This window comes from Pleurodeles waltl, chromosome 12 (assembly GCF_031143425.1).
Source record: "Pleurodeles waltl isolate 20211129_DDA chromosome 12, aPleWal1.hap1.20221129, whole genome shotgun sequence".
Classification (NCBI taxonomy): Eukaryota; Metazoa; Chordata; class Amphibia; order Caudata; family Salamandridae; genus Pleurodeles; species Pleurodeles waltl.
The window spans coordinates 704,789,055-704,813,795 of NC_090451.1; the positions used below are offsets into that span (position 1 = coordinate 704,789,055).

Here is a 24,741-nt window from a genome sequence, read left to right on the forward strand (position 1 = left end):
AGGGCGGCGCTGCGAGGCAGGAGTGAGGTGCATTGGAAGAGCTCTCTGTGAGTGTCAGTACAGGACTGTAGGGCGCTGCGAGGCAGGAGTGAGGTGAATTGGAAGAGCTCTCCGTGGGTGTCAGTACTGAACTGTAGGGCGCTGCGAGGCAGGAGTGAGGTGCACTGGAAGAGCTCTCTCTGAGTGTCAGCACTGGGCTGTAGGGCAGCGCTGCGAGGCAGGAGTGAGGTGCACTGGAAGAGCTCTCTGTGAGTGTCAGTACTGGTCTGTAGGGTGCTGTGGAGGCAGGAGTGAGGTGTATTGGAAGAGCTCTCTGTGAGTGTCAGTACAGGACTGTAGGGCGCTGCGAGGCAGGAGTGAGGTGCACTGGAAGAGCTCTCTGTGAGTGTCAGTACAGGACTGTAGGTCGCTGCGAGGCAGGAGTGAGGTGAATTGGAAGAGCTCTCCGTGGGTGTCAGTACTGAACTGTAGGGTGCTGCGAGGCAGGAGTGAGGTGCACTGGAAGAGCTGCACCCCCCGCCCCCTCTCTGGGGAACCCCTCATTATGTCCCTCGGGGTACACACCCCTCGCCCTCCCTTCAGTCTTGCTGGATAAACCGCAGGGCTTTTCCCGAGCCCTGGCCCTCACCCACCTGCCCACACTGTGCCCTCCACCGCCTGCCACAAGCACCCCTGTGTCGGGCTGGGGGGCAGCATAGAGACCCCTTTCAAGGACACCCCATAATGTCCACGCCCCGCACCCCCAGCACAGCCCTCCATTCATGTGGAGAGAGCGCTGCATCATGTTTGTGTTTACCCCCGGCCTCCCCCGGAGCCCTCCTGGCTGGCCACAGGCCGGCATCTGTTCTTCGTTATCCGCCCCCAAGGGCGGGCGAGGGCCGGGCTGGGGGAGAGCAGCGCTCCTCACTCACACCCCGGCAGCCCTCCAGAAGGAAGCAGCATGGACCTTCTGCTCCTCCTCGCGGCTCTGGCCCTCAGCTGGGGCCCTCACCCCTCTGGGGCCCAGGAGCAGCCACAGTCCAACATCACCAGGTGAGGGCAGCTGGAGGGAGGGGAGGGCCAGGGCACAGGGCACAGGGCGGTTGGGGGGGCGTGGGGTCAGGAGCCGTCCCTGCCCAATGCCCAACATCACCAGGTGAGGGCAGCTGGAGGAAGGGGAGGGCCAGGGCACAGGGCGGTTGGGGGGGGCGTGGGAGCAGGAGCCGTCCCTGCCCAATGCCCAACATCACCAGGTGAGGGCAGCTGAAGCGAGGGGGCGCATGGTACAGGGGGCCGGGGAAGGGTCAGGGGATCTGAATCCAGGAGGTTCACAGCCACGGGAACTCGATCATGTCTGAGGTGAAGGGGGGTGTGCGACCTGGTGTAAATATGGGGGGCACGAGCTCATGAAAGTAAGTAAGGAGTGAGACAGCACTTCAAGGTGTGAGTCTCCACTGAGGCCCACTGAACCAGGAGGTATCAGACTCCACTGAGCCAGGAAGTGTGAGTCCCCTGAGGTCCACTGAGCAAGTGGTGTGAGACTCCACTGAGCCAGGAAGCGCGAGACTCCACTGAGGTCCACTGAGCTAAGAGGTGTGAGACTCCACTGAGCCAGGAAGCGTGAGACCATTGAGGTCCACTGAGCTAGGAGGTGTGAGACTCCACTGAGGTCCACTGAGCTAGGAAGCGTGAGACTCCAATGAGGTCCATTGAGCTAGGAAGCGTGAGACTCCACTGAGGTCCTCTGAGCTAGGAAGCGCGAGACTCCACTGAGGTCCACCGAGCTAGGAGGTTTGAGACTCCACTGAGGTCCACTGAGCTAGGAAGCGCGAGTCTCCACTGAGGTCCACTGAGCTAGGAAGCGTGAGACTCCACTGAGGTCCACTGAGCCAGGAAGCGCGAGACTCCACTGAGGTCCACTGAGCAAGTGTTGTGAGACTCCACTGAGCCAGGAAGCGTGAGTCTCCACTGAGGTCCACTGAGCTAGGAGGTGTGAGACTCCACTGAGCCAGGAAGCGTGAGACTCCACTGAGGTCCACTGAGCTAGGAAGCGTGAGACTCCACTGAGGTCCACTGAGCTAGGATGTGTGAGACTCCAATGAGGTCCACTGAGCTAGGAAGCATGAGACTCCAATGAGGTCCACTGAGCTAGGAAGCATGAGACTCCACTGAGGTCCACTGAGCTAGGAAGCGCGAGACTCCACTGAGGTCCACCGAGCTAGGAGGTTTGAGACTCCACTGAGGTCCACTGAGCTAGGAAGCGCGAGACTTCACTGAGGTCCACCGAGCTAGGAGGTTTGAGACTCCACTGAGGTCCACTGAGCTAGGAAGCGCGAGACTCCACTGAGGTCCACCGAGCTAGGAGGTTTGAGACTCCACTGAGGTCCACTGAGCTAGGAAGCGCGAGACTTCACTGAGGTCCACCGAGCTAGGAGGTTTGAGACTCCACTGAGGTCCACCGAGCTAGGAGGTTTGAGACTCCATCCGAGTGCAGCTATCCAGGAATAATGTCACACTCCAGTGAGTCATCGTCATTGAAAACAATGGTGCAAAAATAATCAAAATCTATGGACCACTATGCTGGTGAGACTGTTAAAGCCCGCGATGCTGTACTGAAGTCTGTGGAGCACCTCGGTTACACAGGAGTGAGTTCTGTTAAAGAAGTGACTGGAACCACTGAAATTAGACAGCAGAGGGACTCCATTGGGCCCAGAGTCAAAGCCTAGTGGACAGGACTGAGACTCCATTAATGCATGAGTTAAACCCCCAAAAATGTATGTAGGGCAGGAGGGAGACCCCATTAATGTATGCCAGGCAGGAGTGAAACCACATTAATGTATGGAGGGCGACGGTAAGACGGCATTAATGTATGCAGGGCAGGAGTGAGACCCCACTAATGTATGCAGGGCAGAAGGGAGACCCCATTCTGAAGTCTCGAAGTCAGAATGGGTGCAAACTGCAAAGCCGCTTAATGCCATATCCAGCAGATATCGGGGGTGCACAACTTGCATTGAAAATGCACCCGCCATTGAATGATGATTGAGGGGCCACTGGACATTAATGTCCCTTGGGGCAGGGGGGAACAGATCGGCAAGGTCTACAATGCGGCCATCTCTTCCGGAGCCCCTTCTCCTAAGCCAGAAATATTCACGACTCGTAGTAACCGGCCTCCTTAAACATCATATTATACCCCCCGTCGGCCTAAAAAGGTGCTCCACGACAGGACACATAGGGCCTGAGTTAGATCTGCGCGTAGGGGAATACTCAGTCACAAACGACACTGCTGTCCCCTCCGCCGAGATCAAAATCGGGCCCAAGGTCGCTTCAAAATACTAGAAGATTCGCCCGCTGAGTATAGCGCATTGATACTGGTATGTACTGGCTCCCTGATCACACAGGGAGGTCAAATCAAGGTTAAACTAGAGGTGTCCAAGGATCAACCAAAGACAACCATACTTTGCTCACACAGGGAGGTCAAATCAAGGTTAAACTAGAGGTGTCCAAGGATCAACCAAAGACAACCATACTTTGCTCACCAATGTGACAACAAGATCAAACTCTGAACGACAGTGAAGAAACAACATACAACCATACTTTGTTCACAAAAGTGACAACAGGGTGAAACTACGTTATGCTATTTTCTTATCTGGCACATGTATAGCACACAGATGTCACTACTATGTCGTTAAGGCACTCTACTGTCCCGAGTGGTTACTGGTGGACATCCATGTTGGTTGCAAAAGATGGTATTTGTAGTCAGTCGCAGTGAAGTTAACATTGCTAGTATACAGGAGATCCTGACCCGATCTGCTCATGTCACAGTGAACTTTATACCGTAGTATACATGAGATCCTCACGCGGCCTTCTCATGTCGCAGTGAACTTTATACCGTAGTATACATGAGATCCTGACGTGGTCTGCTCATGTCGCAGTGAACTTTACGCTGTAGTATACATGAGATTCTGACGTGGTCTGCTCATGTTGCAGTGAACTTTACACCGTTAGTATACAGAGATCCTGACGTGGTCTGCTCATGTCGCAGTGAACTTTACACTGTAGTATACATGAGACCCTGACGTGGTCTGCTCATGTTGTAGTGAACTTTACACTGTAGTATACATGAGACCCTGATGCGGTCTGCTCATGTCACAGTGAACTTTATACGGTAGTATACATGTGATCGTCACACTGTCTTCTCATGTCGCAGTGAACTTTATACCGTAGTATACATGAGATCCCCACGTGGTATTCTCATGTCGCAGTGAACGCTGTACTATACATGAGATTCTGACGTGGTCTGCTCATGTCGCAGTGAACTTCACACTGTAGTATACATGAGATTCTGAAGTGGTCTGCTGATGTCGCAGTGAACTTTACACTGTAGTATACATGAGATCCTGACGTGGTCTGCCCTTGCCGCAGGGAACTTTACACTGCTAGTATACAAGATATCATGACGAGGTCTGTTCATGTCTCAGTGAACTTTACACTGTAGAATACATGAGGTTCTGACGTGGTCTGCTCAAGTAGCAGTGAACTTTGCACAGGAGATCCTGACATGGTCTGCTCATGTCACAGTGAACTTTACACTGTAGCATACATGAGACCCTGACATGGTCTGCTCATGTCACAGTGAACTTTACACTATAATATACATGAGATACTGACGTGGTCTACTCATGCCGCAGTGAACTTTACACTGTAGTATTCATGAGATACTGACATGAGCTTCTCATGTCACAGTGAACTTTACATCGTTAGTATACAGGAGAAACTGACGTGGTCTGCTCATGTCACAGTGAACTTTACACTGTCGGATACATGAGATCCTGATGTGGTCTGCTCATGTCACAAAGAACTTTACACTGCTGGTATACATAAGGTCCTGACGTGGTTTGCTCATGTCACAGTGAACTTTACACTACTAGTATACATAAGATCCTAACGAGGTCTGCTCATATTGCAGTGACCTTTACATATGGCCTGCTCATGTCGCAGTGAACTTTACACTGTAGTATACATAAGATCCTGACGTGGTCTGCTCATGCCGCAGTGAACTTAACACTGTAGGATACATGAGATCCTGACGTGGTCTGCTCCTGTCACAGTGAACTTAGAATACATGAGATCCTGACGTGGTCTGCTCATGTCACAGTGAACTTTACACTGCTAGTATACATAAGATCCTGGCCCCAGTCTGCTCATGTCGCAGTGAACTTTACACTGTAGTATACGTGAGATCCTGACGTGGTCTGCTCATGCCGCAGTGAACTTTACACTATAGGATACATGAGATCCTGACATGGTCTGCTTATGTCGCAGTGAACTTTACATTGTACAATACATGAGATCCTGAGGTGGTCTTCTCATGCCACAGTGAACTTTACACTGCTAGTATACATGAGATCCTGACGAGGTCTGCTCATGTAGCAGTGAACTTTACACTGTAGTATACATGAGACCCTGACGTGGTCTGCTCATGTCGCAGTGAACTTTACACTGTAGCATACATGAGATCCTGATGTGGTCTGCTCATGCCCAAGTAAACTTTATACTGCTAGTATACAGGATATCATGACGAGGTCTGCTCATGTCGCAGTGAACTTTACACTGTAGTATACATGAGATTCTGACCTGGTCTGCTCATGTAGCAGATAACTTTACACTGTAGTGTACATGAGACCCTGAAGTGGTCTGCTCATGTCGCAGTGAACTTCACACTGTAGTATACATGAGATACTGACGTGGTCTACTCATGCCCCAGTAAACTTTATACTGCTAGTATACAGGATATCATGACGAGGTCTGCTCATGTCGCAGTGAACTTTACACTGAGTATACATGAGCTTCTGACCTGGTCTGCTCATGTAGCAGTGAACTTTACACCGTTAGTATACAGGAGATCCTGACGTGGTCTGCTCATGTCGCAGTGAACTTTACACTGTAGTATACATGAGATCCTGACGTGGTCTGCTCATACCCCAGTAAACTTTATACTGCTAGTATACAGGATATCATGACGAGGTCTGCTCATGTTGCAGTGAACTTTACACTGTAGTATACATGAGATTCTGACCTGGTCTGCTCATGTTGCAGTGAACTTTACACCGTTAGTATACAGGAGATCCTGACGTGGTCTCCTCATTTCGCAGATAACTTTACACTGTAGTATACATGAGACCCTGACGTGGTCTGCTCATGTCGCAGTGAACTTTACACTGTAGTATACATTAGATCCTGATGTGGTCTGCTCATGCCCCATTAAACTTTATACTGCTAGTATACAGGATATCATGACGAGGTCTGCTCATGTCGCAGTGAACTTTACACTGTAGTATACATGAGATTCTGACCTGGTCTGCTCATGTAGCAGTGAACTTTACACCGTTAGTATACAGGAGATCCTGACGTGGTCTGCTCATGTCGCAGTGAACTTTACAGTGTAGTATACATGAGATCCTGACGTGGTCTTCTCATTTCGCAGATAACTTTACACTGTAGGATACATGAGATCCTGATGTGGTCTGCTCATGTCGCAGTGAACTTTACACTGTAGTACACATGACATCCTGATGCGGTTTGCTCATGTCGCAGTGAACTTGACGCTGTTAGTATACATATTTTGTTTATTAGAGGTACTCAAGAGGTAAGCAGCAGGTATACGACGTACCTGAGTGCAGAGAAAAAGCAGGGTTGATGTGGTATCTCATTCTTGTAAGGGTACTGGAGCGGACATAAAGCAATAAATAGTACAACATTAAGAGCTTGATTTAGAGTTTACTCCGTCACAAACGTGACAATATCATCTGCCTTAATACAATGCATTATATCCCTTAGCACTTGTAGTAAACCGGACAGGATAGCCGTCACGTTTCTGACGTAGTAACCTGTCCGCCAGCCTCTTACTCAGGCCCGACATTAGTTAATGGGTCCTCCCACATGTGCTGAAGGACAGATAGGGAGAGCCGCAGAAAACTCAGTAGGAATCACCCAGACCATCTGAGTGGGTAACATCTGCAGGTGAGAAGGCATCAGTCTGTCACCTGTGGGTTCTAAGGAGGGATAGAAGAGTAAACAAGCAGGGGTTCAGGCCCCGACAAGCCCAGAGAGCTGTCCTTGGCCTACGTGTCCCAGACCCAGGCTAGCCTTCCAAGGATACTAGCTAAGCAGGAGGAGGAAACAGAAGTCTCAAGGGCAGCACGAACACGCCCAGTAAAGTGACCGTAAGTCAATGAACTTCCACGCTGACGGTGGCTGTTGTACGACATTAAAAAAAAACATTTAAAGCCACTATCCCTAGTAAACAAATGAGCTGCAGCAGAGATAGGCAGGAAGATAAAACGTTCAGAAGCAGGCAGAGCCGGGCATACCTCCTTCCTCTCTCTCTCTCCAGACACAACAAACTATAAATCACCAGGTGCAAACCACAGACAACCACGATTTGATTATGAAGTTCTAAGCAAGGGTAAACTAAGAGCATCCTCAACTGACTATCTATAAACCACAGACAACCACTATGTGCGCATGAAAATCCAAAACAGGGTCTCTTTGGGCATTACTCCCTTCTCCGCCATCCTCGATATCCAGCCCTGAGCTTTTCTTCTCTTTCGATCCAGAGGTCCCGCATCTGAACCACAATATCCTGTTCCAGGATAACTGATGTGTTTTTTGTCTCCCTTTGGCGACAGTTAATCTTTGGTTTACAAAGTTTATATAGATACTGATGTTGTAGTTTTACAATAAGTTTTAATTTCATATATGCTCTTTTTAGGTTTTGCCTACCAGACAGCACAATATGTCTGTTGGTAAAAAGATCTGTTGTTAGCTTACAATGGCCTTAAAGCCCACCCACTGCTTGCCATTGATTGGCTTTATAGTCACTCATTTGCTCCCTTGTCCTTCATCAGCTTATGTGGGCTTTACTTCCTCTTCTTGAGTTTGTCCCCCCCCTGGAGCATGGGCGCATTACTTGTGTCCTTCTATTGCACACTGGCTGCAAGGCATGGATGAGGACAGGATCCTCTTTGTACCTAAGGCTGACCTGCAGTTTTGAAAATCGAAGGACCTCGACAAACTTGTGTTTCTCCAGGTTCTGTTGCAGGGCTGCCTGCTGGAGGGCTTTGAAGATGCATTTCTGAAGGTGGCTATAAGCGAACGCCAATTTCCCAAGTGCCCTCTGTGTTTCCTTGGCTTCTGAGCAGGCTTTCCTGCCTCAATGGGTGGATAAGAAGGTGGAAGGTTCTCAAAAATAAGTGCAACCATGTGGGCAGGATTCTACTTTGCTTGGCTCTCCAGAGCTGCTGGCAAGAGTCATGTCTGGTACTCTGCCACTGTTTCAGGGGCCTCAGGGGCCTCAGTGGAGCCGCATGTGGATAAAGAAGTGTAAGGTGTATGACGGTGAACAGGTTCCTACTAGCCACTGGTCCTAATCTGTTTGTGCCAGAGCTCAATGGCCTGTTGCAGAAGATGGGAGCATCAGAATACAACTTTCAGCCCCATTCCTGGCCACACAAGCCACCCAACTGCACATGACAGAACCACACTGAGGACCTCACCAAAGGTCAGCTAAGAAGCCATCTGCAGATACCTCAGTGGCAGAGCTTCAGAGGCAGGAACAGATCCTGGGCTTGTGAAGAGAGGGCTTCATGTCCCCGCAGGCCCTAAGCTCTCAGCAGAGTGTCAAACAACCCCAGCTCAGCAGAGGGTCAAAAGGTGACACCAGCAGGCCACAGCTCAGCAGAGGGTCAACCTATGACATCATCAGACACTACAGCAGAGGGTCGAACTCAAACACCAACAGACTCCAGCTCAGCTGAGAGTCGAACTCAGACACCAGCAGAACCCATCTCAGCAGACGATCAAACCAAAACACCAGCAGACACTACCTCAGCAGAGGGTTGATCTCAAACACCTGCAGAACCCAGCTCAGAATAGAATCAAATTGAGACACCAGCAGACCCCAGCTCAGCAGACGGTCGAACTGGAACTCCAGCAGACCCCAGCTCAGTAGAGGATTGAACAAAGACACCAGAAGAACCCAACTAAGTAGAGGATCGAACTCAGACATCAGCAGACCCCAGCTCAGCAGAGGGTCGAACTGAGACACCAGCAGACCCCAGCTCAGCAGAGGGTCGAACTGAGACACCAGCAGACCCCAGCTAAGCAGAGGATTGAACCAAAACACTAGCAGACCCTGGCTCAGCAGAGGATTGAACCAAGACACCAGCAGACCCCAGCTCAGCAGAGGATCGAACTGGGACACCAAGAGACCCCTGCTCAGCAGAGAATTGAGCTAAGACACCAGGAGACCCCATCTCAGCAGAGGGTCAAACTTTGATACCAGCAGACCCCCGCTCTGCAGAGATTTGAGCTAAGACACCAGGAGAACACAGATCGGCAGAGGATGATCAGAGACACCAGCAGACCCCAGCTAAGAAGAGGGTCTAACTGGGACACCAGCTGACCCCATCTCAGCGGAGGGTCGAACTGTGACAGCAGCAGGCCCCATCTCAGCAGGGAGTCAAACTATGACAGCAGCAGACCCCATCTCAGCAGAGGACTGAACTGTGACAGCAGCAGACCTCGGCTCAGCAGGGAACCGAACTAGGACACCAGCAGACCCAGTCTCAGCGGAGGGTCGAACTGTGACACCAGGAGACCCTGTCTCAGCAGATGGTCTAACTGGGACCCCAGGAGACCCCAGCTCAGCAGAGACCGAACTGAGACACCAGCAGACCCCATCTCAGTGGAGGGTCGAACTGTGACACCAGCAGACCCAGTCTCAGCAGAGGGTCTAACTGGGACCCCAGCACACCCCAGCTCAGCACACGATCGATCTGAGACACCAGCAGACCCAAGCTTAACAGAGGACTGAACTATGACAACAGCAGATCACAACACAGCAGAGATTTGAACCAAGACACTAGCGGACCCCAGCTCAGCAGAGAATTTAACCAAGACACCAGCAGACTGCAGCTCAGCAGAGGATCGAACTGGGACACTAACAGATACCTGCTGGGCAGAGGATTGCACTAAGAACCAGCAGATTCCCATCTCAGCAGAGTCGAACTGTGATACCAGCAGACCCCAGCTCAGCAGAGTACTGAACCAAGACACTCCTATCGGGGTTCAGGGCCCACTCTGGCAGAGACTATGAGGCTGCTGGCCCAGATGCTGGGCCTGTGATGACAGGACCACAGGCCTCCCGCAGACACATGTCCAACATCTGGAAATACTCAGACGCCACAGTCAGCCACACAGTCAAAGGATGAGCCAACAGCAGCTCGGATTCCCAAAATACTTCAGCTTTTTTCTCTTTTAACATAAAGCAGCTTGTGGCGTCCTTGGGGGTTTGGGTTCTGGTGGAATGTTTCTCTTTTAGCTTTGTCCTGTGAACTTTTGTTATTAACTCCCATCTCCCCCCCCATCCCCGCCTGCTCCGTCCGTGGCAGAAGCCTAGGATTCGAATAGTGGGGGTGACTCAGGCAGGTCTGACCAGGCACTTAGAAATGTTAAGGACCTTGTGCAGAACTAAGAGTCGTGCAAAAATAGGAATCATGCAAAAAGGGTTTATTCATTTATACAAGTTTCAAGAGTAGTTTTTTTTCCTCAAACACATCTCTTTATAAGCACCAGTTTGAGAAATATACTTTCATAAAAGTTTTAAAAATGTTACAATAGAGGTGACATTGAGTTGAAGAGTGTGGGTAGTATAAAAGTGTTTGGTTTACATTTGTTATTTTAGTTTGTATAAGAGAGTCAGCCAAACATCCTTTTCATTCTAATCGAAGAGCATGACAAGCAACATGTACAGTTAATTTTTTAGAATTTATCAACATGGAGTACAACACGCTGAAAAGTTTACCATCTACAATGTTCCAGTTGTGCTCCTGCCAACCTCAGTTGACATTTCTAAGAGTTTACGAGTTTCTAGTTCCTCAATGTGGAACTGTGCACAGAGCACAAGTAGGTATTAGGGAACTGATTTTTAGGTCTCGCCTGCGACAACGCATTTGCCGCATGTGCTCTCGCTTGCTACTGTGTTCAACAGCAGGCCTGCAGCCCGCCCAATGCTTAACATTCGTTGACTTCCTTGTCACCCATATCTGATGCCTTCGAATTAGCCAGTTTGTGCTGGCTTCACTTCCTCTTTTTCGGCTGGAGCATGGACCAAGTATTGATTACTTCAGCTTGATTGCTGCCCTTCCACTGATTGCGCTGTAACTGAGGTACTACTTTTATTTTTTCTTCCCTCTCACCCTTGTTGAACCTCTTGCCATTTTATCTGCATTTTACTGTGCCTCACAATCTTCAAAGAAGGTCTTTTCTCCTTTGAAATGGATGTTCATGGCGGTCTAATCGGAGAAGTGCCGGGTTGACTGTACTGCCGCCACATTACCACTCACCGCCGGGGTCATAGTGACCCCCCATAACCCCATCAATGGCATGACCAGCTTTATGTGTTGGGACCCTGGGCAGCATGTGCCAAGTTCAAAGAGGTCACAGATTTCATAAAACAAGTAACCCAAAGATCCTCAGATTTATCTATGTCAAAATCACCAAGATGGGTAAAATTGGCATAAGAAACACATTTAGGCATCAAAGCTTGGTCGAGGGAGGACACAAAAGGTCCTGGATGACCAGGGGGTGGGGGCGATGCAAATGTGCCCCAGAAAAGGAACTGCAATAGATCCAATTTTAACAAGCATTGGCAAAGCCACTAGGCTCACCTTGCAAGAGTTATCAGCAATGTGTTTTAGCCATGCTGTATATTAGCGTAGCCGCCATTCATCATGGCTAAAAGTTAGTGGCGTAGAGGAGAGTTGCATGGAGTGTTGTAGAGCGGAATGGGGAAGAGTGGAGCAGAGTCTTGTAGAGTGGAGTGGCAGAGAGTTTTGAGTTGGAGTGGCATAGTGTGGAGTCGTGCAGAGTGACAGAGAAGAGTGAACTGGTGAAAACTGCATTGCTGTAGAGTTTTGCAAAGTATAGTGGTGAAAAGTGCAGCGGCATTGCATCCAGTGACACTGAATTCAACAGCGTACAATGCAGCATTGCAGAATGCAGTGGTGCAGATTAGATTGTGCATAGTAGAGTGGGGTGATACAGAGAGGAGTGGTGCAGAGTGCAATGGTGTAGAGTAGAATCACTGAATCAGATTTTGCATTACCGGGGACTATCATCTCCTAACTCAACAGTCTGGTGCCTCCACAAATGGTCCAGTCAAAGTCTTGCCCGCTGCATTACAACATCATTTACCTACTGACATAAATCTCTTTCATTTTTATTCTTCTATCAAATCATATTTTTCCACCTCTTCTAACTTATACATCCAACTCCTACAGATTAATAGTGATGGTATCTTTGCCTCAGAGCCGGCTTCACTGGTTCTCCGTCCTGCAGATAATAAGATTTGGCAAAGCCAAGTCTCTAGTCTTTTCCACGTCTTGGCTTCGGCAAAAAATGCTTTTAGTTGATCAGCAAAAAATAATAATAATAATAATAATATGAAAAAAAGGACATAATGATGTGTACACATCATCATACTATTGTGGCCCAGTGGGATGAGGTTTGCATGTGTTAACATGTATACACATACGTATGGCATCACTTAGCTGCCATTTTCTTTATTTTTTATTTACCATTCCAAGATAGCAAACACCTCTTCGAGCAGATAAAAAATAAATAATAATAACGTGCATGAAAGTGCATTTTTAAAAATGGGCTGGGTGGATGGTGATCAATGAACAGTTAGGGACACTCTACTCTGGTGTGGAAATTGGTTACCCTCTGTAAACACTCTCCTGGGCTTTAAGCTCTGGAATGCCATCAGTATATCCACTGAAGTGGAAGAGTACAATACCAAGTATTTCTTAGATCTTAGAATTGAGTAAGGAGAACAGTTTGCACAAGACCCACTTCTTTAAATATCTTCAACTGTGACAGACAGTAGATATGCATAAGTCAATCAATCAATCATTAAAATGTATAAAGCGCACTATGTACCCGTTAGGGTTTCAAGGCGCTGGGGGGGGGGGACAGCTACTATCGGTTGAAGAGCCATGTCTTGAGGAGTCTCCTGAAGGTGAGGAGGTCCTGGGTCTGGCGCAGGGAGGTCGGGAGAGAGTTCCAGGTCTTGGCGGCGAGGTAAGAGAAGGATCTGCCGCCGGCGGTCTTGCGTTGAATTCGGGGAACGATGGCGAGGGAGAGGTTGGCAGAGCGGAGTTGGCGGGAGGGGGCGTAGAAGTTGAGTCTGTTGTTCAGGTAGGCGGGTCCGGCGTTGTGTAGTGCTTTGTGCGCGTGGGTGAGAAGTTTAAAGGTGATCCTCTTGTCCACGGGGAGCCAGTGGAGGTCCTTCAGGTGGTGGGAGATGTGGCATCGGCGGGGTATGTCGAGGATCAGACGGGCGGATGCGTTCTGGATGCGTTGGAGTCGTTGGATGTCTTTTGCTGGGATGCCTGTGTAGAGTGCATTGCCGTAGTCTAGTCTGCTACTGACGAGGGCCTGGGTCACCGTTTTTCTGGTTTCCGTCGGGATCCACTTGTAGATTCTACGGAGCATGCGGAGGGTGTTGAAGCAGGAGGAGGAGACTGCGTTGACCTGTTTGGACATGGTGAGGGCGGAGTCAAGGATGAAGCTGAGGTTGCATGCGTGGTTGGCTGGAGTAGGTGGGGGTCCCGGTGCGGTGGGCCACCAGGAGTCGTCCCAGGCTGAGGGGGAGCGTCCGAGGATGAGGACTTCCGTCTTATCTGAGTTTAGCTTCAGGCGGCTGTTTCTCATCCATTCGGCGATGGATTTTAGTCCCTCGTGGAGGTTGGCTTTGGCGGTGTATGGATCTTTAGTAAGGGAGAGGATGAGCTGGATGTCGTCGGCGTAGGAGAGGATACTGAGGTTGTGCTGACGGGCCAGTTGAGCGAGGGGTGCCATGTAGACGTTCAATAGCGTTGGGCTTAGCGAGGAGCCTTGGGGGACTCCGCAGATGAGGTTGGTGGCTTCGGAGCGGAAGGATGAGAGTCGGACTCTCTGGGTTCTGCCGGAGAGAAAAGAGGAGATCCAGTTGAGGGCTTTGTCTTGTATTCCGGCTTCGTGGAGACGAGTTAGTAGGGTGCGGTGGCAGACCGTATCGAAGGCGGCGGATAGGTCTAGGAGGATGAGGGCTGAAGTTTCGCCGTTGTCCATTTGCTGTCTGATGTCGTCTGTGGCGGCGAGGAGTGCAGTCTCAGTGCTGTGATTGCGTCTGAATCCGGATTGGGAGGGGTCTAGGATGGAGTTGTCTTCGAGGTAGTGGGTGAGCTGGGCGTTGATGATCTTCTCGATGACCTTCGCTGGGAAGGGGAGGAGGGAGATCGGGCGGAAGTTTTTGAGGTCGCTGAGGTCAGCTTTTGGTTTCTTGAGGAGGGCTTGGATGTCAGCGTGCTTCCAGCTGTCCGGGACGGTGGCGGTGTCGAAGGAGAGGTTGATGATTTTACGAAGTTGGGGGGCGATGGTGGAGTCGGCTTTGTTGTAGACGTGGTGTGGGCAGGGGTCTGATGGGGATCCTGAGTGGATGGAGTTCATGGTCTTTCGGGTTTCGGCGTCATCTACGTGGGTCCAGGTGGTGAGGCGGTTGGCGTAGGAGGAGTTGTCGGGGTGGGGTCTGGCAGAGGTCTGGAGTTGAGGCTGTCGTGGATGGCTGCGATTTTCTGGTAGAAAAAAGTAGAGTGCGTCGCAGAGTTTCTGGGATGGTGGGATGTCGTTGACGTTGGCGCTGGGGTTGGAGAGCTCCTTCACGATGCAGAAGAGTTCCTTGCTGTTGTGCGCGTTGTTGTTAAGGCGTTCTGTGAAGTGGCAGCGTTTGGCGAGTCGGATAAGTTGGTGGTGCTTGCGGGTTGCTTCCTTGTGGGCTGCTAGGCTGTCGGGTGTGCGTTCGAGCAGCCATTTTTTCTTGAGTTTCTGGCAGGAGTGTTTGGAGGTGATGAGTTCGTCTGTGAACCAGGCTGCTTTTTTCTTTTCTTGGTTGACGGTGGGCCTCTTGAGTGGTGCGAGGGTGTTGGCGCAGTTGAGGAGCCACTGTTGGAGGTTGATGGCGGCGGAGTCCGGGTTGGTGGGGTCGGTCGGCGGGTTCTTGGCGAGGGTGCTGGTTAGTTGGTCTGCGGTGACTTTTCCCCAGCGGCGGTGTGGTGGTAGTGGGGTGCGGTGATGTTCGGTGTTTTTCTTGAATGTGAAATGGACGCAGTGGTGGTCGGTCCAGTGGAGTTCGGTGGTGTGGTTGAAAGAGATGTGGTTGCTTGCAGTGAAGAGTGGGTCTAGGGTGTGACCGGTGATGTGGGTGGGTGTGTTGACCAGTTGTCTGAGTCCGAGGTTGGAGAGGTTGGTGGTCAGTGATGCGGTGTTGGCGTAGTTGTTGTTCTCCAGGTGGAAGTTGAGGTCTCCAAGGAGGATGTAGTCCGTTGAGGCGAGGGCGTGGGTGCTGGCGAGGTCGGAAAAGGTGTCACTGAAGGGGGGTCTTGGTCCTGGTGGTCGGTATATGAGAGTTCCTCTGAGGGTAGTGTTGGGGTCCGTGTGGATCTGGAAGTGAAGGTGTTCAGCTGTCTTGAGGGTGTCGTCCGTGTGGGTGTGGATCTCGAGAGTGGATTTGTGGACGATGGCTATTCCTCCGCCGGTTCCTCCACCGGTTCCGTTAGTGCGATCTCTTCTGGTGATCTTGTAGCCGTCAGGGATGGCGATGGCGATGTCTGGGGCAGAGGAGTCGTTCCATCAGGTTTCGGTAAGGAAGGCTACGTCTGGGGCGGTGGTGTCGAGCAGGTCCCAGAGTTCGATTGCGTGCTTTCGTGTGTTGAGGAGGATGCAGTGCAGGTGGTTGGTGTTGGTTGTTGTAGGCTTCGTTGTTCTGTTGCAGGTGAAATTGCAGGTGCGGCAGGAGAAGGGTCCTTTGGTGTGCTTCGGGGTGGCCTGGAAGCAGGTTGTGGAGGAGCCAGGGTTAAGGGCGAGTAGTTTGCTGGCAGAGTAGCGAAGGCTGGTTGTGCGGGGGGGTGTGGTCCGGGGGGGGGAGCTGGGTGCGGTCCAGGCGCGGACGAGCGCAGACGGGCTTGCCGCCGGAGCGGACGCGCAGCGCAGCCATTAAGAAGGGAGGGGGGAGGGAGGAGCAGCTGGGATGCGGGAGGCGGGAGGGAGCGGCGAATGGGGGCGGGCCGCAGGGAGGCAGCGGCAGGGAGAGAACTGCAAGGGGGAGCGCACAAGGGGCGAAAACCAGGAAAACAAGGCACAGAAAAGTCGGGCACAATTTAAAAACAGTCACAAAATACAGTAATGGCACAAAATACAATCGGAGTACAGCAATCAGAAGGGGCACAAATGGGGGCAAGAGCGCAAGGAGGCAATGCGCTGAAAAGTTGAAAAACACTTACAAATACGTGTCAGAACTAGAACATTTCCATGAGTGCAGCCCACTGAAAGCTGTTCTGACGCTCATCCCAATGGGGTTGGGGAAGATCAATTTACAGGTTTAGTATTTGTTGGTCTAAAATGTCCCTGACAAATTTGCAGAAGTGAAGCTCACTTGGAAGGCAGATGTGGGGATGCTGGAAAGGAATGACTGGCGCGAACCAGTGACGACAGCCAGAGAACTTGCAATCCCTGCCAAACATCGAAATATGTAATTCAAATATACTGACAGTGTATACTTCAGACCGGTACGCCTGTGGAAAATGGGCAAGATGCCATCCTTGGACTATCTTAGGTGCCAAAATCAGATCAGAGATGTCTATCATGTGATTTGAAGGTATGAGATGATTTATTCCTACTAGCGACCAACTACCCATATATTACCTAAAGTCGCCCTTCCAGCCGGCGAACTACCTCCAAGGCTAGCCCTGCTAGGAATCACGGCTAAGGCGAGATTTCCACGCACCGTCCCTATACTTATTGGTCTAGAGTTCCTTGACAAGAGGAACATTGCCAAATACTGGAGGTACTTCTTGAACGGCTACAGGGAATGTATAGCTCTTTGAGGCTGGAGAAATCCAATTATCAGGCAGGGGAATGCCCACAAAAACATGTCAAGATTTTGAGAACATGATTGGGTCACTTTCAGATTGTGACACAAGTATATACTGAACACATAGGGGGTCATTCCGACCCTGGCGGTAAAAACCGCCTGGGCCGGGGACCGCGGATGCACCGCCAACAGGCTGGCGGTGCATCCTTGGGCATTCTGACCGCGGCGGTACAGCCGCGGTCAGAAACGGGAAACCGGCGGTGTCCCGCCGGTTTCCCGCCGCCCTAGGGAATCCTCCATGGCGGCGCTGCAGGCAGCGCCGCCATGGGGATTCCGACCCCCTTACCGCCAGCCTGGCTCTGGCGGTTTTGACCGCCAGAACCTGGCTGGCGGTAACGGGTGTCGTGGGGCCCCCTAACAGGGCCCCACCAAGATTTTCAGTGTCTGCCAAGCAGACACCGAAAATCGCGACGGGTGCAACTGCACCCGTCGCACCCCTTCCACTCCGCCGGCTCCATTCGGAGCCGGCATCCTCATGGAAGGGGGTTTCCCGCTGGGCTGGCGGGCGGCCTTCTGGCGGTCGCCCGCCAGCCCAGCAGGAAACTCAGAATTACTTCGGCGGTCTTTTGACCGCACTGCGGTATTCTGACGGCGGGACTTTGGCGGGCGGCCTCCGCCGCCCGCCAAAGTCAGAATGACCCCCATAGTGATGTTTATGTTGCTGAAGCTGTCTTTAGCATCTCTGCCCATCTTCCAAGTTCAACCACCTACCAAGCCCATGATGCTGCAGTCAGAATTGTCACAGACTTAGTAGAAGTGGGCATGTCACCCAGCCCAGAACTGAACTGCAATGTTTGCCAGTCAAGAATTCGGTTTGAACTAGGTTGCTGGATGTACAAATATGTTATATACCAGGGTCCAGCATAGCTGGGAAAACTGGTTCTTCTACTATCTTCCTGCTAGAACGTTATGGAGCCAGGATCCTAAAATGTAAAAAGAAGGCAGGCCATTTTCTGTGATGGAACCAGGCTTATGGAACTGTACAACAGTTAAGCAATGTGTCAACTCTTGCCCGTTTAGCAGGGCTCTCAAAACACAACTTTTCAAAGAGATGGACCCAGGACCAGTACCAAAAATGTAATGTACACTTTATAAATGCAATAATTCATTAATCTGAAGGCTTATTCTTAACGTCTCAGGGGTTCAACCAGGCTTTGGCTTTGCATCAGACTCTGAGTCACTCTCATGTCCAGATACTACTTGACTTCCAGCCATCGGCCACATCTCCCCTGCATTGACCAAGCTGTCCACATCCTATTTGACTTCCAGCCATCGGACACATTCTCCTGCACGACCATTTTGCCCAGGTCATACTTGACTTCCAGACCCTGGGCACAGCTTCCCTGCACCCACCATGCTGCCGAGGTCATACTTGACTTCCAACCATCAGCCACATCTCCCCTGCACTGACCAAGCTGTCCAGATCATACTTCACTTCCAGCCATCGGCCACATCTCCCCTGCACCGACAATGCTGCCCAGGTCATACTTGAGCTCCTGCCATCGGCCACATCTCCCCTGCACCAAAGCCCTTCTCAGCTTCTCAGGGAGATACCACACTGAGCTCAAAATGCCCTGCTCAACTTAATAACCTCCTTGTGTCTTTGCACGTCTGAACTTGACCTACTGTTCCCTCTTTACCAGCGACCAGAAGCTGAAAATGCCACCAATGGACCAGAGTACTAGTGATTTGGAGGTTGAGACCTCAATATGCAGGGCCCCTAACTCTGGACTCTCTTCCATCTCAGAGTACTGAAAATCCAAGTTCTGATAGTGGGGTTTGCAAAGAGATAGAGGGTTTACTTGTACCTGCTGCTTCTGCAAGAGAAATTATTACTAAATTACCCCAGGCAAGAACAGTACACTTATACAGTACAACACCCACGTCAGCCAGATTTGCACTCACCACCAACCAGGCTAAGGACAACTGACTCAGAGGTGATGCAGTGTGATGAATGAGTATTCTGCTTCTGTGCAGTGCGAGACGATGTAAGTGAAGGAGTATTGTAAAACTATGCAACAGTGGAACCTAAGGATTATTGTATGTTTGTGCAGTGTGGTGTCGGGTAACCTATGCAGTATTCTGTATGTAACACCGGAACTCAAGAAGTGTTGTACAACTGCATAATGTGATGCAGCGTAGCTGAAGTAGTACTACATGTGTGCAGCGTGAGGCAGTGTAATAGAAGTGCTGCTGTTTATCCGTGTAATAATGTCATTGAAGCAGTGGTATGTACCTGAATTGGGATGGAGTGTACTGTCAATATGTGCAGTGTGGTGCAATGTAATTGTAGTAGCACTGTATATTCTATGCAGTATGCTAGAGTGTAACTGAAGTAGTATTGCATACATGCGCAATGTGATGCAGTGTAACACGAGCGTCGATGGACAAGTGTGCAGTGTGAGCCAGGATTATGAACGTGTTACTGTATATCTGCTCAGAGTGACACAGTGTAACTTATATATCTGTGTGCTCTACAGCGTTATGCACTGTGACTGAATATTATTGAAGAATCATTGTACATCTTTGTAGTGTGGTGCATTGTGAATGAATGGTATGGTATATCTGTACAACGTGATGGGCACAACTGATGTGCCATTGTATATATCTGCAGCACAATGCATTCTGGCTGTAGCAATGCATATCTTTGCTGTATGACCAATTGTTACTGAAGTATTATTGCATATCTCTGCAGCATGACACAGTGTAACGTACATACGTATATATCTGTTCCAGGTGATGCAGTGTAACTTACACAGTCGAATATGTGTGCAGTGTGATGCGGGGTTTCTTACGCAGTTAGTTCTGTACTTGCAGTGTAAGTTACAAATATGCATATCTGTAGAGTGTAATGCAGTGGACCTTACGTAGTAGTGCATCTGTACATTGTGATGCAGTATAAACTACGCACTTGTATATCTGTGCAGTGTGATGCAATATAACTTACACAATTGTATATCTGTGCAGTGAGATGCAGTGGAACTTACACAGTTATATATCTGTGCAGTGTAACTTACACAGTTGTATATCTGTGCAGGGTGATGCAATGTAACTTACACAGCTGTATATCTGTGCAATGTGATGCAGTGTAACTTACACAGCTGTATATCTGTGCAGTGTGAAGCACTGTAACTTACACAGTTGTATATCTGTACAGGGTGATGCAATGTAACTTATGTGGAAGTGCATCTGTACATTGTGATGCAGTATAAACTACGCACTTGTATATCTGTGCAGTGTGATGCAATATACCTTACACAGTTGTATATCTGTGCAGTGAGATGCAGTGGAACTTACACAGTTGTATATCTGTGCAGGGTGATGCAGTGTAACTTACACAGTTGTATATCTGTGCAGTGTGATGCAATATAACTTACACAGTTGTATATCTGTGCAGGGTGATGCATTGTAACTTACACAGCTGTATATCTGTGCAGTGTGATGCAGTGTAACTTACACAGTTGGATATCTGTGCAGGGTGATGCAATATAACTTACACAGTTGTATATCTGTGCAGTGAGATGCAGTGAAACTTACACAGTTGTATATCTGTGCAGGGTGATGCAGTGTAACTTACACAGTTGTATATCTGTGCAGTGTGATGCAATGTAACTTACACAGCTGTATATCTGTGCAGTGTAATGCACTGCAACTTATAAAGTTGTATATCTGTGCAGGGCGATGCAGTGTAACTTACACAGCTGTATATCTGTGCAGTGTAACTTACACCGTTGTATATCTGTGCAGGGTGACGCAATGTAACTTACACAGCTGTATATCTGTGCAGTGTGATGCAGTGTAACTTACACAGCTGTATATCTGTGCAGTGTGAAGCACTGTAACTTACACAGTTGTTTATCTGTACAGGGTGATGCAATGTAACTTATGTGGAAGTGCATCTGTACATTGTGATGCAGTATAACCTACACACTTGTATATCTGTGCAGTGTGATGCAATATAACTTACACAGTTGTATATCTGTGCAGTGAGATGCAGTGGAACTTACACAGTTGTATATCTGTGCAGGGTAATACAGTGTAACTTACACAGTTGTATATCTGTGCAGTGTGATGCAATGTAACTTACACAGCTGTATATCTGTGCAGTGTAACTTACACAGTTGTATATCTGTGTAGGGTGATGCAATGTAACTTACACAGCTGTATATCTGTGCAGTGTAACTTACACAGTTGTATATCTGTGCAGGGTGATGCAATGTAACTTACACAGCTGTATATCTGTGCAGTGTGATGCAGTGTAACTTACACAGCTGTATATCTGTGCAGTGTGAAGCACTGTAACTTACACAGTTGTATATCTGTGCAGGGTGATGCAATGTAACTTACACAGCTGTATATCTGTGCAGTGTGATGCAGTGTAACTTACACAGCTGTATACTTGTACAGGGTGATGTAATGTAACTTATGTGGCAGTGCATCTGTACATTGTGATGCAGTATAACCTACGCACTTGTATATCTGTGCAGTGTGATGCAATATAACTTACACAGTTGTATATCTATGCAGTGTGATGCAGTGTAACTTACACAGCTGTAACCTTGTACATGGTGATGTAATGTAACTTATGTGGCAGTGCATCTGTACATTGTGATGCAGTATAACCTACGCACTTGTATATCTGTGCAGTGTGATGCAATATAACTTACACAGTTGTATATCTGTGCAGTGTAACTTACACAGCTGTATATCTGTGCAGTGTGATGCAATGTAACTTACACAGCTGTATATCTGTGCAGTGTGATGCACTGTAACTTACACAGTTGTATAACTGTGCAGTGTGATGCAGTGTAACTTACAGAGTTGTATAACTGTGCAGGGTGATGCAATGTAACTTACACAGCTGTATATCTGTGCAGTGTGATGCAGTGTAACTTACACAGTCGTATATCTGTGCAGAGTGATGCAATGTAACTTACACAGCTGTATATCTGTGCAGTGTGATGCAGTGTAATTTACACAGTTGTATATCGGTACAGGGTGATGCAATGTAACTTATGTGGAAGTGCATCTGTACACTGTAATGCAGTATAACCTACGCACTTGTATATCTATGCAGTGTGATGCAATATAAGTTACACAGTTGTATAACTGTGCAGTGCGATGCAGTGTAACTTACAGAGTTGTATAACTGTGCAGGATGATGCAATGTAACTTACACAGCTCTATATCTGTGCAGTGTGATGCAGTGTAACTTACACAGTTGTATATCTGTGCAGAGTGATGCAATGTAACTTACACAGCTGTATATCTGTGCAGTGTGATGCAATGTAACTTACACAGCTGTATATCTGTGCAATGTGATGAACTGTAACTTACACAGTTGTATATCTGCACAGGGTGATGCAATGTAACTTATGTGGCAGTGCATCTGTACATTGTGATGCAGTATAACCTACGCACTTGTATATCTGTGCAGTGTGATGCAATGTAACTTACACAGCTGTATATCTGTGCAGTGTGATGCACTGTAACTTGTACAGTTGTATATCTGTACAGGGTGATGTAATGTAACTTATGTGGCAGTGCATCTGTACATTGTGATGCAGTATAACCTACGCACATGTATATCTGTGCAGTGTGATGCAATATACCTTACACAGTTGTATATCTGTGCAGTGTGATGCATTGTAATTTACACAGCTGTATATCTGTGGAGTGTAATGCAGTGTAACTTACACAGTTGTATATCTGTGCAGGGTGATGCATTGTAACTTACACAGCTGTATATCTGTGCAGTGTGATGCAGTGTAACTTACACAGTTGGATATCTGTGCAGGGTGATGCAATGTAACTTACACAGCTGTATATCTGTGCAGTGTGATGCAGTGTAACTTACACAGTTGCATATCTGTGCAGTGTGATGCAATATAACTTACACAGTTGTATATCTGTGCAGTGTGATGCAATGTAACTTACACAGCTGTATATCTGTGCAGTGTGATGCAGTATAAACTACGCACTTGTATATCTGTGCAGGGTGATGTAATGTAGCTTATGTGGCAGTGCATCTGTACATTGTGATGCAGTATAACCTACGCACTTGTATATCTGTGCAGTGTGATGCAATATAACTTACACAGTTGTATATCTGTGCAGTGTGATGCAGTGTAACTTACACAGCTGTAACCTTGTACAGGGTGATGTATTGTAACTTATGTGGCAGTGAATCTGTACATTGTGATGCAGTATAACCTACGCACTTGTATGTCTGTGCAGTGTGATGCAATATAACTTACACAGTTGTATATCTGTGCAGTGTAACTTACACAGCTGTATATCTGTGCAGTGTGATGCAATGTAACTTACACAGCTGTATATCTGTGCAGTGTGATGCAGTGTAACTTACAGAGTTGTATAACTGTGCAGTGTGATGCAGTGTAACTTACAGAGTTGTATAACTGTGCAGGGTGATGCAATGTAACTTACACAGCTGTATATCTGTTCAGTGTGATGCAGTGTAACTTACACAGTTGTATATCTGTGCAGAGTGATGCAATGTAACTTACACAGCTGTATATCTGTGCAGTGTGATGCAGTGTAACTTACACAGTTGTATATCGGTACAGGGTGATGCAATGTAACTTATGTGGAAGTGCATCTGTACACTGTAATGCAGTATAACCTACGCACTTGTATATCTATGCAGTGTGATGCAATATAACTTACACAGTTGTATAACTGTGCAGTGCGATGCAGTGTAACTTACAGAGTTGTATAACTGTGCAGGATGATGCAATGTAACTTACACAGCTGTATATCTGTGCAGTGTGATGCAGTGTAACTTACACAGTTGTATATCTGTGCAGAGTGATGCAATGTAACTTACACAGCTGTATATCTGTGCAGTGTGATGCAATGTAACTTACACAGCTGTATATCTGTGCAATGTGATGAACTGTAACTTACACAGTTGTATATCTGCACAGGGTGATGCAATGTAACTTATGTGGCAGTGCATCTGTACATTGTGATGCAGTATAACCTACGCACTTGTATATCTGTGCAGTGTGATGCAATGTAACTTACACAGCTGTATATCTGTGCAGTGTGATGCACTGTAACTTGCACAGTTGTATATCTGTACAGGGTGATGTAATGTAACTTATGTGGCAGTGCATCTGTACATTGTGATGCAGTATAACCTACGCACATGTATATCTGTGCAGTGTGATGCAATATACCTTACACAGTTGTATATCTGTGCAGTGTGATGCAGTGTAACTTACACAGTTGTATATCTGTGCAGGGTGATGCATTGTAATTTACACAGCTGTATATCTGTGGAGTGTGATGCAGTGTAACTTACACAGTTGTATATCTGTGCAGGGTGATGCATTGTAACTTACACAGCTGTATATCTGTGCAGTGTGATGCAGTGTAACTTACACAGTTGGATATCTGTGCAGGGTGATGCAATGTAACGTACACAGCTGTATATCTGTGCAGTGTGATGCAGTGTAACTTACACAGTTGTATATCTGTGCAGTGTGATGCAATATAACTTACACAGTTGTATATCTGTGCAGTGTGATGCAATGTAACTTACACAGCTGTATATCTGTGCAGTGTGATGCACTGTAACTTACACAGTTGTATATCTGTGCAGGGTGATGTAATGTAGCTTATGTGGCAGTGCATCTGTACATTGTGATGCAGTATAACCTACGCACTTGTATATCTGTGCAGTGTGATGCAATGTAACTTACACA

General features: G+C 48.4%; 1 protein-coding gene across 1 annotated transcript in view; it reads left to right on the top strand.

The window, feature by feature from the left end:
- The first annotated feature begins 893 nt into the window (after positions 1-893).
- The window catches only part of PCOLCE (procollagen C-endopeptidase enhancer), a 171,870-nt gene continuing 148,022 nt past the window's right edge, over positions 894-24,741 (top strand). The window contains exon 1 of the mRNA XM_069215659.1: positions 894-1,032. Coding sequence (XP_069071760.1) covers positions 941-1,032 — 92 coding nt within the window. The 5' untranslated portion in view covers positions 894-940. The remainder of the gene's footprint in view (positions 1,033-24,741) is intronic.